At 41.1% G+C, this 15,051-nt stretch overlaps 1 protein-coding gene across 5 annotated transcripts in view; it reads right to left on the bottom strand.

The window, feature by feature from the left end:
• The window catches only part of tsc2 (TSC complex subunit 2), a 128,029-nt gene that overhangs the window by 14,924 nt on the left and 98,054 nt on the right, over window positions 1–15,051 (bottom strand). For all 5 annotated transcript variants that reach the window (XM_073060205.1, XM_073060207.1, XM_073060210.1 and 2 more), the window contains 3 exons: window positions 8,995–9,158; window positions 2,317–2,822; window positions 316–394 (listed from right to left, as the gene is read on the bottom strand). In XM_073060205.1, the coding sequence (XP_072916306.1) occupies window positions 316–394; window positions 2,317–2,822; window positions 8,995–9,158 (749 nt within the window). The remainder of the gene's footprint in view (window positions 1–315; window positions 395–2,316; window positions 2,823–8,994; window positions 9,159–15,051) is intronic.

Below are 15,051 nucleotides of genomic sequence, written 5' to 3'. Positions count from 1 at the left end.
TAAACAAGGCAATAGGGCAGTAAGGTGTCCGTCCAGGCTCTGGGTATTGAGAAGTCTGATAGCTTGGGGGAAGAAACTATTACATAGTCTGGTCGTGAGAGCCCGAATGCTTCCGTGCCTTTGCAGGAGGGAGTAGAGTTTGTATGAGGGGTGCTTGGGGACTTCATAATGCTGTTTGCATTGCAGATGCAGCGTGTAGTGTAAATGTCCGTAATGGCGGGAAGAGAGACCCTGATGACCTTCTCAGCAGACCTCTAGTCATCACCACTGGTGATAAATGAAAGTCCAGATGCATTAGCGACTTCAGCTACTTACCTCATTGTTGGGAACCAGAAGGGGCTTGTTTGACTCACTACCAAAGAAAGGCGAATGGTAGAGTTGAAGAAACACGAAACTGGAAGATTTAAAGAAAAAAAAAATCAGTTTTCTTTCCACGTTCTCAAAGTTCAGCTTTATTAAAAGAGCAACTGAGTGACAGAATTATCAAGAGCGGAGGCTTGTTTTGTTTAAAAAGAATCACAGCAACACTGCAAGCTGTTGGTGTGGTGATAGTAAAGAGGAAAAACATCACACAAAGGAGCTGGAGGAACTTTGAGACAGGCATCATCTATGGAGGGAAATGGACAGTGGACATTTCAGATTAAGACCCTTCATCAGTGCAGAAGCTTCATAAATGCTGTCCGATTCACTGAGCTCTAGAAATTCAACATTTATAGCCTCTTGCCTCTCTAGCACAGACAACAACTCTGGAAAAGAATGGGCCAGATCGTGCTAACAACTAATAACTAATCTCCATCTAGACCTAGAAGAAATGTCAGCTGTTGGATTAGCAAGTTCTGACTCTTGCACCGACACACTTCAGGGGCAGAGTACAGAAAATGTTCGAGAAATGGCCTGTTGATGTTTTGGGTCAAGACCTTTCATTTGGACGGGATCGCGATCTGAAATGTCAACTGTCCGTTTCCCTCCATAGATGCTGCCTGACATGCTGGGTTCCTCCAGCAGTTTGTTTTTTAGCTCTGGATTACAGAAACTGTAGTCTCTTGGGTCTTCTAACTTCTGAATTATCTTGAAAATGTTAGAGGATGTGGGATTTTTTTTTATTTATAAAGTAATTAATTTTAATTATTGTTTCACAAACTCTTGGCCTTTAAATCAAAACAGGGATGGCACAGTAGTGCAGCAGCTACCACAAAGCTTTACGGCAGCTAGGATTCAATTACCACTGCTGTCCATAAGGAGTTTTGTATGTTCTCCCCATGATTGCTCGTGGATCTCCACTGGGTGCTCCGGGTTTCATCCCACATCCCGAAGACATACAGGTTAGTGTTAACAAGTTGTGGACATGCTATAGTGCCACAACACTTGCAGGCTGCCCCAGCACATCCTTTTACTGTGTTGGTCATAGACACATACAACAAATTTCAATGTTTGTTTTAATATGTGACAAACAGAGCTAATTGTTAGCTTTATTCTGATCAAAATATGGGGAAAATGGTCATTCACAAGCACCTCAAAATATAACAGATTTTAATTTTTTGTATGATATTTCAGGTTCCACCTTATGTTCTAATCTTCATTCCAAGATTAAAATTTAGCTCAGAAAATCTGACTTTTATTTGAAATTCTTCAGTGGGAGATTATTCAGCTAGACTGATGTCATCTCAACCACAAAACACCAAAATTGCTGTATGACAGAAGCTGACATTGGACAACAGTTTACCACATTATTAGACCTTGACAGATAGTTTTAAAGATCAGAAGAGAACGTTACGATTGACATTAAAGTCCAGGCTGATTTCTCTTTAAATGGCAGTCTCCCGGAAAAAGCATCAATGATACTGCACGTGGGGAACTGCCAGTCTCTCAGCTGCAAAAGACAGATTTTGCATTTATATAGTACCACCAACGTGAGAAAATGTTCCAAGATGTTTTGCCAGAGCATTGGCAACACTTGGCATTGTCAAAGCAGCTGACACTAAGAGGGGTATTTAGGATCTTGATTAGCAGAGATCAACAAGTGTCGCACACAAAGAGTAGATCATTTTGCCTTCAAGACTGCTTCTCCATTTAATAAGACCAAGGATAATCTCTCCCATTTCTTTACTGCTCAGCAAGAATCTTAAAAGCATTCATGATCAGCTTTCAGCACTCTTTGAGAAAGTACTTCACTATTTTAATGTTTTGAGAACTTGCAGTCTACCTGCTTAACTGTTGCCTTTCCTATATCACTTCTCCTATGTCATACTGCATTAGCCGTAAAGTGCTTTGGGACATAGTGATAAGCAATCATGCAACTCATAAGATTTGACCTACCTTGGGCTTATTCCACTAATCTTCTCTGCATTAGAGGCCGCTGATCTCTTGTGGACCCCATCCCGCTGTGCTCTCCGCCCCCTCCTTGACGGGGCAGAATCTGAGATGGTATGGCCCCTGGGTCTGTAACGGTTTGGTGACAGTGGTGGTTCTTTCTGTTCCGCTGGAGGCAGAGCCTCCTGCTTGCTACCATCAATAGTCTCCAATTTGCCACTGGAAGAGCCTTCCTCTTCAATACTTTCAGTATGGCCTCTGGACTTCACTTCAGTGGCAGGTTTCACTATGATTCCCTCCTTCACATTTAGTTCACCTATTTCTGGGAGGTTCTGAAGCTCTGGAGAGGAGCTGGACTTGTTGAGAGTTTGAGCATGGTTGAAATCAAATTCTTCCTCCAATGGATCGATAGCCAAAGAAGACGGTACAACCTTTTCAGATGAAATACCAATTATTCCACTTTCCTCTGGTTGGGGGGTCTTTTCTTCCTCTTGACTAGATGTCGATGACGACTTGAGACAAAACAATATTACCATTTCAACAATTCAGTATTCGTTAAATATTTAGATCAATGTAAGTTACTAACAATCACTTATTTCAATTCAAGTCAGATTCCACATTTCAAAGCTCCTTTCAGACTCCCTACCAAACCATACAGGTTACAACTGGTTGCTAAAAGTCACAATGTTTGCACTGCTTTTAAATGTTTGAAGGATACAGAAATCTATAAAAACCCAAAATAAGAAATCCTGACAAAGGGTCTCAGCCCGAAATGTCGACAGCGCTTTTCCCTATAGATGCTGCCTGGCCTGCTGTGTTCCACCAGCATTTTGTGTGTGTTGTTATAAGAAATCATGGATGTGACAATTTCACCTATCTACTGCATCTTCTGGCAGAACAGTCCACTGGGGTGAGGAACCTATGGTGCCCAAGCTAGCACCCCGAAACATTTTCTTGGCACGTGGAATGCAGTGTTACCTCACAATTCTTTAAACCCCATCCATAATTTAAAAATGCATAATTATCTTTATGCAAAATGAAGCAGTACATGTTTTTCTAAACCTGATAGCAGTGAGATGTTTTCACAGGAAATGTCTCATGCTGGCTCGGCAGCAGCTTGACTGTTGCAAGAACATGTGATGTTGGATATACGTTTTGAGATCCTCTCAGACCTGGTGTACACATCAATATCTGGATAATAAGCAGTTACAGTACCAAAACCGTTTATAAATATTATTTTTCAGCTGTGCTTTTAAAGGTTCAAAAGTTAATTTATTATCGAAGTATACAACTTGAAATTATTCTTCTCTGGGTAGCCATGAAACCAAGAAAAAGAAAGGCAACACAATAATGAATCTGCCCCCCAAATCCCCCCTCTCTGCACCAAAAAAAAACAAATAAAACAGAACAGGCACATTGACCCCCCAAATCCCCCTCCCTGGACAAAAAAAAAAGACAAAATGGGACAGGCATATCAATCCCCCAATCCACCCTCCCCACACACTAAAAAAACAAAAACGGAACAGGCACATGAACCCCCAAATCCCTCCTCCCTGGACAAAAAAAAATTCAAAAGATTGATATTAATTATTTTTGATTAGATTTTCTAAAATGCTTAATTTATTTCAATTTGTTATACTTTTATTCATTGTAAACCAATGGAACTCATCTTTTTCCTTAAAGTCCATAATTATTGCTACTAATCACTAATCAATAATAACCTCTGCTCAAAATTACCATAGCAAGAGTTTTCTTAAAATAAAGATTATCACCACTTTGGGGACACTGTCAAAAAAGTTCTTCCCCCCCACCCCGCCCAATCCACCTTATAGGGGGCCATAGATGCTGTTCTGTGTTCCATTAATGATGCAGTAGGTAGAACTCTTATTATTATGTGGAGTTTGCATGTAACTGTATCGGATTCCCCCCCCCCGGTAATCCAGTTGCCTCCCTCAATCCACAGCTCTGCAGACTGGTAAGTTAAACAGCCACTGGAAATTGGCACTAGTGTGTAGGTGAGAGGATGTGGAAGGAGTTAGTACAAATGTGAGGAGAATAAAATAAGGATTAGTGCAAAAGCAACATAAGTGAGCAGTTATGGTTGGCACAGAGTTACTGCTTGAAAAGAACTGTTTCTGTGTCATATTCCAATTTACCACAAGAATCAGGTGCTCAGATGTTGTGAGTGTCAACACACAGTGCTGGAGGAACTCAGTGGGTCAGGCAGCATCTATGGAGGGAAATGAACAGTTGCGGTTACTCAGGACTGGAAAGGAAGGGGTAGAAGCCAAAATAATAGGGTAGGATGAGGGGGAGAGCAGGAGCTGGCGGGCAATAGGTGAATCCAGGTGAAAGGAAAAAAGTGGGAGGGTGGGTAAAACAAGAGAAAAGGGAATGATGCCAGAAGCTGGAAGGCTATAGGTAGGGAAGGCAAAGGTCTAAAAGAAGAATCTGATGAGAGGATAGCAGACCATGGAATAAAGGGGAGGTGGGAAACCAGAGGAAGGTGAAAGCGATGGGTAGGTTGTGGAAGCTGCGGAGAGGAAATAGGTGATGGGGCCACAGAGATAATGGAAAGTGAGTGGGAAATGGGTACATACATTTAGAACAGGGCTTGTTTTGTTGCTTGTTGTGTTCTGTATCGTACTGCAGAGCATTGTGGGCACATTGGCACCGGAATAAGTGGCAACATTTGCGGGCTGCCTCAGCACATAGCATGTGCTGGTTATTAACATAAATGACACATTTCACTATGTTTCAATGTACATGAAAAAAATTAAATCAATCTGAATTAGATGGGAGGGGATGATCGTAATGTAGAATACCAAACAAGCTCGTACAAATGGCATGTGAAGTACCATTACTGAAGCTAAAATTGTCCAGAACACTAGGGAAAACTCCCCTGCATTTCTCTAAAACAGTGCGATGAGAAGTTTCCACCCAGATGACTGTGTGGCCAATTAGCTCAAACTATTGGACTCAATGTGCTGAAGTCTCTGGGGTGGGACTTAAATCCACAATGTCTAACTCATGCAAGAATGTGACCCACGGAGCTGGAATTACCATCTGTTATAATAAGCAGCTCTTATTTTAAAGATGGTGAGTAAAAACTGGGCAGAATTTCAGAGACAAAAGTGAAATACTAAAGCTTGTACTAGTCTAGCTCTGAAAAGAATTAGACAAAAATCATGTCAAAGGAATGATTATAAAGTGAGTGTCTGAATTGAGGGGTAATGGGGAGCAGTCACCTCAAGCCTGTAGTCAGTGCTCATTTCAGATGTTGGTTAGAAAAGAGGAGGGTAACAGACCAATTCCTAACAGACTTTCATTCAACATAATCTCAGCAAGAGGTGAAAATGAAAGTTCTGGGCAGTAGACGAGAGGGGTAGCCCATGACTGGACAGAGAAGATCCAGATCTCCTGAATATAAATGAGCAGTAGAGGGGAGGGATAGTGCCCATGACTGGACAGAGGATAAACAGTCAGCAAGTTCTCCTGAATATAAATGGAGAACATTCCACTGAAAATTAGGCAGATCTACTCAAGGGAAACACCAGCCTGACACACTAAATGGCATTGGTTTACACACAGAACAGTACTGCAGAGTACAGACTCTTTGGCCCACAATGTTGTGCCAACCCTTTAACTTACTCAAAAATCAATCTAACATAAGCCTCCATTTTTCTAACATCCATGTGCCTATCTATGAGTCTCTTAAATGTCCCTGACATATTTTCCTCTACCACCACCCCAGCAGCATGTTCATCACACTTACCACTAGAAAATGACCTTCTGACATCCCCTTATACTTTCGTCCAAAGTCTTTAAAGTTATGGCCCCTCATACTAGCCATTTCTGTCCTGGGAAAAAACGTGCTGGCTGACCACTTTATCTACGTCTATCATCTTGTACACCTCTATCAAGTCACCTCTCATCCTCCTCTCCAAAGAGAAAAGCCCAAGCTCATTCAACCCATCCTCATGTGCTGAGATACAGTGAAATACTTGTGTTTACATGCCATCCTGACATAGCATTCCATACATCAAGGTAGTTATAGAATATTCTACAAGGCAGAATACACTGTTCCAGTTACAAAGAAACCAGATGAAGTCCAAGGGGCAGTTTAAGATAGATCAGGAGATTAAGAGTTCAGCTATTAGAGTACACCCATTCAACAGTCAGCTAACAGTGGGATAGAAATGGTCTGAGCCTGGTTTTGTGTGGTCAAGTTCTCCTAGTGGATTTCTTGTGCATACATCTTAAGCAAGAAAACCTGCCTGCTGTAGCTGCAGCGATTAGCAGTCATCATTGAGAGAGAACAGAGAGACCTATTCGTTCACCTTAAAGGAATTGCACGTGTTTGAGAGTATTTTAGGACCTCAATGTAAAAGAAAAGTAGTTCTTCTTTAAAATGGATCCCAGCTTATGTTTAAGGATTTATTGAGTATGTCCGCAAAAATAATCTCAAGGTTGTATTTGGTGACATATGCGCTTTGATAATAAATTTACTTTGAACTTGGAATGACTATTTTTCTTAAAGTTAAAACAAACATACAGTTGGCCCTCCTTATCAGCGAGGGATTACCAAAAAACGCAGACGCTCAAGTCCCTTATTCAACCTGTCTCAACGCGGTGGACCTTAGGACCCAGCGGAACCCCAGACCTTATTTAACCTGTCTCAGTGCAGTGGACATTAGGACCAGGTGGCGGAGCACTGAATCCACAGCGTTTCTGTTCACTAAAATAATCACGATAAAGTGGAAATAATAAAGCAATCGGAAAGAGGTGAAACGCCTTCGATCATTGGAAAAGCGTTAAGACTACAGTTGGTCAACTATCGGAATAATTTTAAAGGATAAAGTCAGAAAGGCCCTGCTCCAATGAAAGCTACAATTATTTCTAAGCAACGCAGTGGTTTAAATATTGGGTTTTGGGTTTTTGGATCCTCCACATCAACCAGGCACGGATGGAGAGCACGCTCGGAAGTTGTCTGTCACTGGATTGAACTCCGGAACTTCCCGAGCCCGGCGCTGAAACATACGTTCTTAAGAGTTTTATATGTATTGAAAAGTAAAATATATACTATACACTAAGATAAACGTTTGACTGACTGACCCTAAATAATACCAGATGTACCTGTTCCGACTTGCATAGTAAAAGAACTTCCAATTTCATTTATCCCAATCCATGGTAACCTACACACATCCTCCCATATATGTACTTTAAATCATCTTATTTATAATATCTTACTTATAATATCTAATACAATGTAAATGCTCTGTAAAATAGTTGTTATATTGCATTGTTTTGGGAATAACGACAAGAAAAAAAGTCTGTAACGCTCGAACAACAAGTGCTAGAAGAGCACTAATGGGTTTTCTTGATTCACGGTTGGTTGAATTTGCGCATGCAGAACTCACGGATAAGAAGGGCCAACTATACATTTAATCTCAGTGGCAGCTATTACAGTTGGTGAACCTGGAACAGAGTCTCACCAGTTGCCAAAGCCATCCTGCCACTTGCTATGCATTATGCTGGGTCTTGCTGATCAGCTGAGAACCAACCTCCCACAGGAAGGCCCAGCTGGAAGAAAGTACAGCCCAAACCTAATGACTTTGGACAACCTGCCAACTCCTACAAAAATGCCCATCACATCACCAGCACCAGCCTACCTGCCATCAAGGATGAACATGAAGAAAGGTGCCAGAAAAGGGCAACAAGGTAGCGTAGTGGTTTGCATAATGCTTTGTGGTACCAGCAACCACCGTTCAATTCTCACTGCTACCTGTAAGGAATGTGTACGTCCGTCCCTTGACTGCGTGGGTTTCCTCCCACAGTCCAAAGATGGACCAGTCAGTAGATTAGGCTAACGCTAAATCGGGAGATTGCTGGGTGGCTTGGCTCAAAGGGCCGGAAGGGCCTATTCTGCACTGTATCTCAATAAATAAAAGCAGGCAATATCATGAAGGATCCTACCCACCCTGCTTATGGACTGTTCGTCTCACTCAGGGAAGAGACCAGGCAGCATCAACGCCAGGACCACCAGACTCAAAATGTTACTCCCCCCAAGCTGTTAAACTGGTCAATGCCTCTACCCATTAACAATTTTCCACAGCCTCTCAGCACCCTCATGCACTACCACTTCATATTTACACCCCACACCTACAACTGACAGTCACTGTCCTACTGTGTTTTCATACACACTGATGCTACCTAGAAGAGTTTCTCTTAACATGTCACTTTGTCACTTTAATATTTCCTGTCACTCACCTTATATACATACTTGTGTAATGATACTCCTGCACTTAGCATCACTTTATGTACAATCAGTCTATGTATTTAAGCTAATCTTATGTATGTGTGGCCATAGTCAGTTACTTGTACATTGGTTTTATAGGATTTTTTATATATATTTCTGTTTTTAATGCTTATTGCTTTTTTTTTATGCTGCATCGGATCCTGAGTAACAACCATTAAAACTTGTATACTGAAGAATGATTATAAACAATTTTGAAATATTGAATGTAGCTGTCAGGTTGAAGCTATCAGTTAATCAGCTCACTGCAAGTGCTGAGGGAGGTGAAAGTAGAGAGTCTTTAATTTACATGAATTACACTGATTAAACAAATTGCAAACAATTAGCAAAGTCTATGATGGAAACAAGACAGAAGTACATCAACTCACTCTGCTGTACGATGCTGGAACTGCGTCCTGGCTCTCCACAGGCATGAAGATCGGCTCTGAAACCATTGCCTCAAAGTCATCCAGTTCGTGAGACTCTACAGAAGAGTCAGAGGCTTTCAAGTGCATTCCCATTCCATCACCTTCCTCCGCCACTGCCACCGAATCTAGAAATTTGGCTCAAAGTCAGAGCACGTCAACCATCTCGCTCCCACTATACTATGTTATTCATTGAAGTTTGGGTGAATGTGACAGGAATTGGAAACTTCTTAACAGACAAGCCCTTATTTGAGATGGAAGGAGGATTAGCATGTTTTTCTTGCAGAATTTCTTGCATAAAATTAGCACTAATACAAGCAAAATTACAAAATTAGCTATAGAAAAAAAACTACTCCTCTCCCACACACACATATACTGAAGACAGGCCTTTGTAATTTATCAGTGTGACCAAACTGAAATTTCTAAGGCTGGTTTCAATATAGCATAATGAACTCTTAGCCAATGCAGGGGAACTAAATCCTGGTTTGGCATTTTTTTTAAAAAAGGAGTGCTATCAGTGATAACAATATCCCTTTCTCTCCTTCAAGTGCAAGCACTAGATTTAAAGATCAAAACCATGAGGCTCATCAGCTATGCAGAATTCATTGCCACTGGCAGTTGTGAAGGCCAAGTCATTGGGTATACTTAAGCCAGAGGTCGATGGATTTTTGATTAGTCACGGCATGAAGGAATACAGGGAGAAGGCAGGAGATTGGGGCTGAGGGGGAAATTATGAAATGGCAGACAGACTCCTATATCTTATGCTCTCTTACTCGGGGTTTTCAGTTATTTGACTGGAAACTGTGGTACCGTTTATCTCAGGAATTACAGTCCTAGGAACAGTTTGACTGATCTACAGACAAATTTTTTTTTAAAAATCAGTTGGGTTCAATTCCAGCTGCTGTCTGTAAGGAGTTTGCCCATTCTCCCTTTGACTGGTTTCCCTCCTACATTCCGAAGATGTACAGATTAGAGTAAGTTGTGGGAATGTTACTGTACTATGCAAAAATCTAAGGGACTAGCTAGCTAGACTTTACACAATTCAGTAGTAATTTTATGTATTGCACTCTACTGTTGCCGCCAAAAAAGACAACAAATTTCATAACATATGTAAATGACGATAAACCTGATTCAGCTATGGGTCTCTGTTGTGGACTGAGAGTGAGAAGGGGGTTGGGAGAGAGGAATCATGGTTGGGAAAAGGGGAAAGGAGAGGGGAGGGAGCAGAAAGCACCAGAGAGACATTCTGTAATAATCGATAAACCAATTGTTTGAAATCAAATGACCTTGCCTAGTGTCTCAAGGCTGGGTGTGTCTACACCCGCACCTCCCTCTGCCCTTGGCGCTCCTTCTGTGCCACCTGTCCCACACCCCTCCTGTGGCACTCTACTCTTGCCATTCCCAACAGCCTTTGCTCCTGCCAGATTTACAAACTCGCTATCTGCTCCACATTGACAAATACAGTACCGTGCAGAAGTTTTAAGATGGATATATATAAAATACAGACACACATATATATACACACATATACATACATATATATGTATTATTTATATATCAATATATACATATATATTATTTATACACACATACATATATAGATATATAAATACACACAAGACTTTGGCACAGTACTTAAGTTGGCACCAGAAGAATGGAAACAATTGCAGACTGCCTTCAGCACAATCCTGAGACTGCATGGGGATGTTGACCCAAAACTGTATGTTTCGATGTGACAAAAAAAGCTAATCTTAACTTCCATTTAAAAGTTAAACGTTAGGGAAACACTTACATAATTTCCTTAAAAGTATTGGGTAAGATCACTGACTTTTCTGCCACTTAATAAATAATAGCTAGTGATCTTTCTCTATGAATACTCCATTTCACTGCCTCTCTTAAAGGATCTTTAGTGGATTTACTAATCAGTGTCAGATTTAAAATTAAACAACTGATCGAGTATCAATTCGAGTGCTTGCTTAACAGTTTCAAATTTGTACCATCTTTGTTTCCTGAAGATGTACTGGTTAGGATTAGTAAATTGTGGGGATATTACATTTGAAGTTACCCAACTTCAAACCTGAATTTTAGATTAAACCTATTCTCCCTAATAAATGTGCATATTGTCTAGGTCAAATGGGTTCTTTCAGATATTGTGGTTTCAACCCACATTCAATATGTTAACTGGGTACTGTACGTTAAATTTTAGTGTGGATTAATGACAAAAAGCAGAGTGAGGGGCACATCTGAGAGTAGTTGTTCAGGAGTAGGAGAGAGAAATAGGGTGAATGGGATTATTCCCTGGTAGCTACATAGAGTCATTGGCCTACATGTCCTCTGTGTCATCAAAGGAAGTATGAGATTAGACAAAAGGGGCTCTCATCACCCATCCAATCAGTTCACCCCAATATCCTGAAAACATCAATCGAATGTTTCTTCAGTACAGAAACTAGGCATGCAATTCTTGCAAACTTGCAATCTAACCTCAGTCAAGCCATTGTCATTCTAATCTCTCATTTACTTCCTACATTAAAAAAATTAAGCAATGTAGCTCTGTTTGGGGTACTCAGAAGACCTAGAAGTGCACTATATTTATGAATGCCACCCAAACTTAAACATTTGAGTTTTTTTTTTTAAAAGTTTCCAAACCAACGGTTACCATAGATCCATTTTGAATACAGTTGTGTATCACCTCAAGTACCTGCTCCAGCTGTACTCTAATGAATGCACTACAGGTGTGGTCTAGCACCACTGAAGTGAACTTCCAGTATAGGAAGCTTACATAGCTTCTGGGTGTTAGGAAAGACAGCATGCCTAAACAATCAAAAAGTGGTGTAGACAACCTTCTTCATTTAGCACAGTCTTGTGCTGACCAAATATTGTACAGCTGAATGCTTTTGTTGACAACCACATTGCAGAGTCTGTAATCATATGCCTGGCAGACCATGCAGCAACAGAAGGCTTCCTTTCTGACTGGGACACTACAGGGCCAGTCAAGTGTTTAAAAATCACCTGATTTCATAATCACAAGGCCTTTTGTTCACCAAGGAGCTGTCCTGGCCCCAGCATAGTAATACAATTACAAAGGCAGCATGCCAGCGGCAATATTTCATTAGGAGTTTGAGGAGATTTGGTACGTCACCAAAGACACTCATAAGTTTCCTCTGGCTGGCTGCGTCACTGTTTGATATGGAGGTGCCAATGCACAGATTCGAGAAAGAAGCTGCAGAGGTTTGTAAGCTCAGACAGCTCCATCATGGGCGCCTGTCTCCCACCATACTCAATGTTTTAGAAACATCTACTTCCCCTCAGCCATCATATATCTGAACAATCCACGAGCACTACCTCACTATTTGGCTCATTGTTACACTACTTGTTTTTTAATATACATTTTTTATTGTAACTGGTTTTTGTATGTGTTTTCCTGTACTGCTACTGCAAAACAAATTTCATGACATATCAGTGCTAATAAATCTTGATTCCGAATTTAAATTCCACAACTGCCATGTTGCAACTTGAACTCCTGGCTCTGAAGAGGAGAGAAAAAAAAAATCACAAAAATTGTAGATACAGGAAACTTGAAAATAAAACAAAATTCTGGGAACATACAGCAAGTCAGACAGCATTTCAGGAAGGAGAAACACAAACACGAGAAAATCTGCATATTCTGGAAATCCAAAGTAACATACACAAATGCTGGAGCAACTCAGCAGGTCAGGCAGCATTTGTGGAGAAGAATAAAGTCAACATTTCAGGCTGAAGCCCTTCTTCAGGACACTTAAGACAAGTCCTGAAAAAGGATCTCAGCCCAAAATGTCGACCGTTCAACTCTTTTCCACAGATGCTACCTGACCTGCTCAGTTCCTCCAAATGTATGTGTGCTGCTAACTGTTTCAGGGCTAAGCTCCTCAGAGCTGTGATGAGGCATCTCAGATCTGACTTACGTTTTTCTTCTCACACACACTACCTGACCTGCTGAGCGTTTCTGGCAGGTTTAACACAGAACAGAACACAGCACAGCACCCTCTGGTCCCTTAGGCCTAAGATGTTGTGCCAACCTCTTAACCTATTCTAACCCTTCTCTCTCACAAACAGGTTTGTTTTTATTCAAGTTTCTTAACGTTTAGTTCCAGACTAGTAATTAAACCACAATGTTATTGCTCCCAACTTTATTTTTCATGTTCTTATTAAAGTTAAAATGTCCGTAGCGACAGATTTTGAAACACAATGAAAAACACATACCTAAATTTGATACTCAGAACAAAAATATCAAATAGGGCTTTCACCAAAATAAAAGGCTGAGTGTGACACAGTATTCATTTGTTATGTGCTGTGTCATATGACGTAGGTGATCATGGTCTTTCCTTGACCATGATTGATCTTGGCAAATTTTTCTGGAGGTGGTTTGCCATTGACTTCTTCTGGGCAGTGTCTTTACAGATAGGTGACCCCAGGACTCATATGATATGCATCAGATACTCATACCACCACCATTCACCACCTGCTTCCATGGCTTCATGTGACCCTGATCAGGGGGCTAAGCAGGTGCTACACCTTGCCCAAGGGTGACCTGCAGGCTAGTGGAGGGAAGGAGTGCCTTACACATCCTTTGGTAAGGACACATCTCCACCCCCATCCTGTACTTTGCCATTTTGTTGGAATAGGACATGACACACTTACGTGCGGAGCCAGGGATGAGAGAGAACTTAATAATATCGATATATTTCAGGACCTCACTGTTGACTTCCCTGAATGCCCTAGCTTTCAGGACCTTCTCCACAATAAATACAGTTAAAATGTATTCATTTAAGAGGTGCTGAGGCACACAAGGTGAATAAGGAGCAATGCCACAAGAAAGCAGCATCGACCATTAACAACCCCCATCATCTAGGCACACTCTCTTCTTGCTATTACCATTGGGCAGGAGGCTCAGGAACCTTCGGTCCCATACTACCAGGTTCAGAACAGTCATCCCATAACCATCAGATTCCTTCCTGAGCCAGTGTAGAGAACCTCATTCACAACTCTGAACCAATTCCATAACCTACGGACTCACTTTCAAGGACTCTACAAATCAGTATTATGTATTTACTTTGAAAATATATTTGCACTATTTATCTTCAACATTGAATGCATGCCTTTTATAGTTTTTCCATTGTAAAATCTTGTACTACATTATTTTCCTGCATATGCCTGCAAGAAAATGAACTTCAAGGTAGTATATAGTGGCATATGTATTTTCATAGTAAATTTACTTTGAACTTTGAAATTCCTGGGGCCTGACCTTGAGTATCCTAGGATATTATGGCAGCAAGAAGGAAGATATTGCTAGAGCCCTGGCAAAGATTTCTGTATCTTCCTTAGAAGAGACTTTCATTCATAGAAGTTTTTAGAAGTTTCCAAAATAGTTGAAGTCGATGGTCAGAGTCTTTCTTCCCCCAGAGTGGGGGAAGTCTAAAACTACAAGACATTGAATCTTCCACCCACCCTACACCACACTGAACCAAAAGGGGAACTGAGGAGAAGGTTTTTCCAGACAAGTGTAGTGGTTGTATGGAATAGATGCCAGAGGAAGTGGTAGAGATAGTTACAATTATGTTTAAGTCACTTTTGGACATGTACATGGATAGAAAAGGTTTTGAGAAGGGGCTCTTAGCCAGGTTCCACAGGCCCTTTGCTTAATGGTATTGGTCCATGGCATAAAGAAGGTTGGGAACGCCTGGTTCAGTGAATATGGGTCAAACAAGACTTGCTCAGATAGGCAACTTGTTCGGCATGGCAAGTTGAGTTGAAGGGTTTGTTCCCACTTTGTATAACTCTATTACACCAAGACATACGAAATGTTGGAGGAACTCAGCAGGTTAGGCAGCATGAATGAAATAACCAGTTGACTTTTTGGGCAGAAACCATTCATCAGGATTTGTGCCAGACCTGATGAAGAGGCTTGGCCGGAAACTTCAACTGCTTATTCCTTTCCACAGATGCTGCCTGACCTGCCGAGTTCCTCCTGCATTTTGTCTGTGT

Source organism: Hemitrygon akajei, chromosome 11, assembly GCF_048418815.1.
Source record: "Hemitrygon akajei chromosome 11, sHemAka1.3, whole genome shotgun sequence".
NCBI lineage: Eukaryota > Metazoa > Chordata > Chondrichthyes > Myliobatiformes > Dasyatidae > Hemitrygon > Hemitrygon akajei.
The sequence above is the reverse complement of the archived record's forward strand: the minus strand, read 5'-3'. Positions and strand labels throughout refer to the sequence as shown.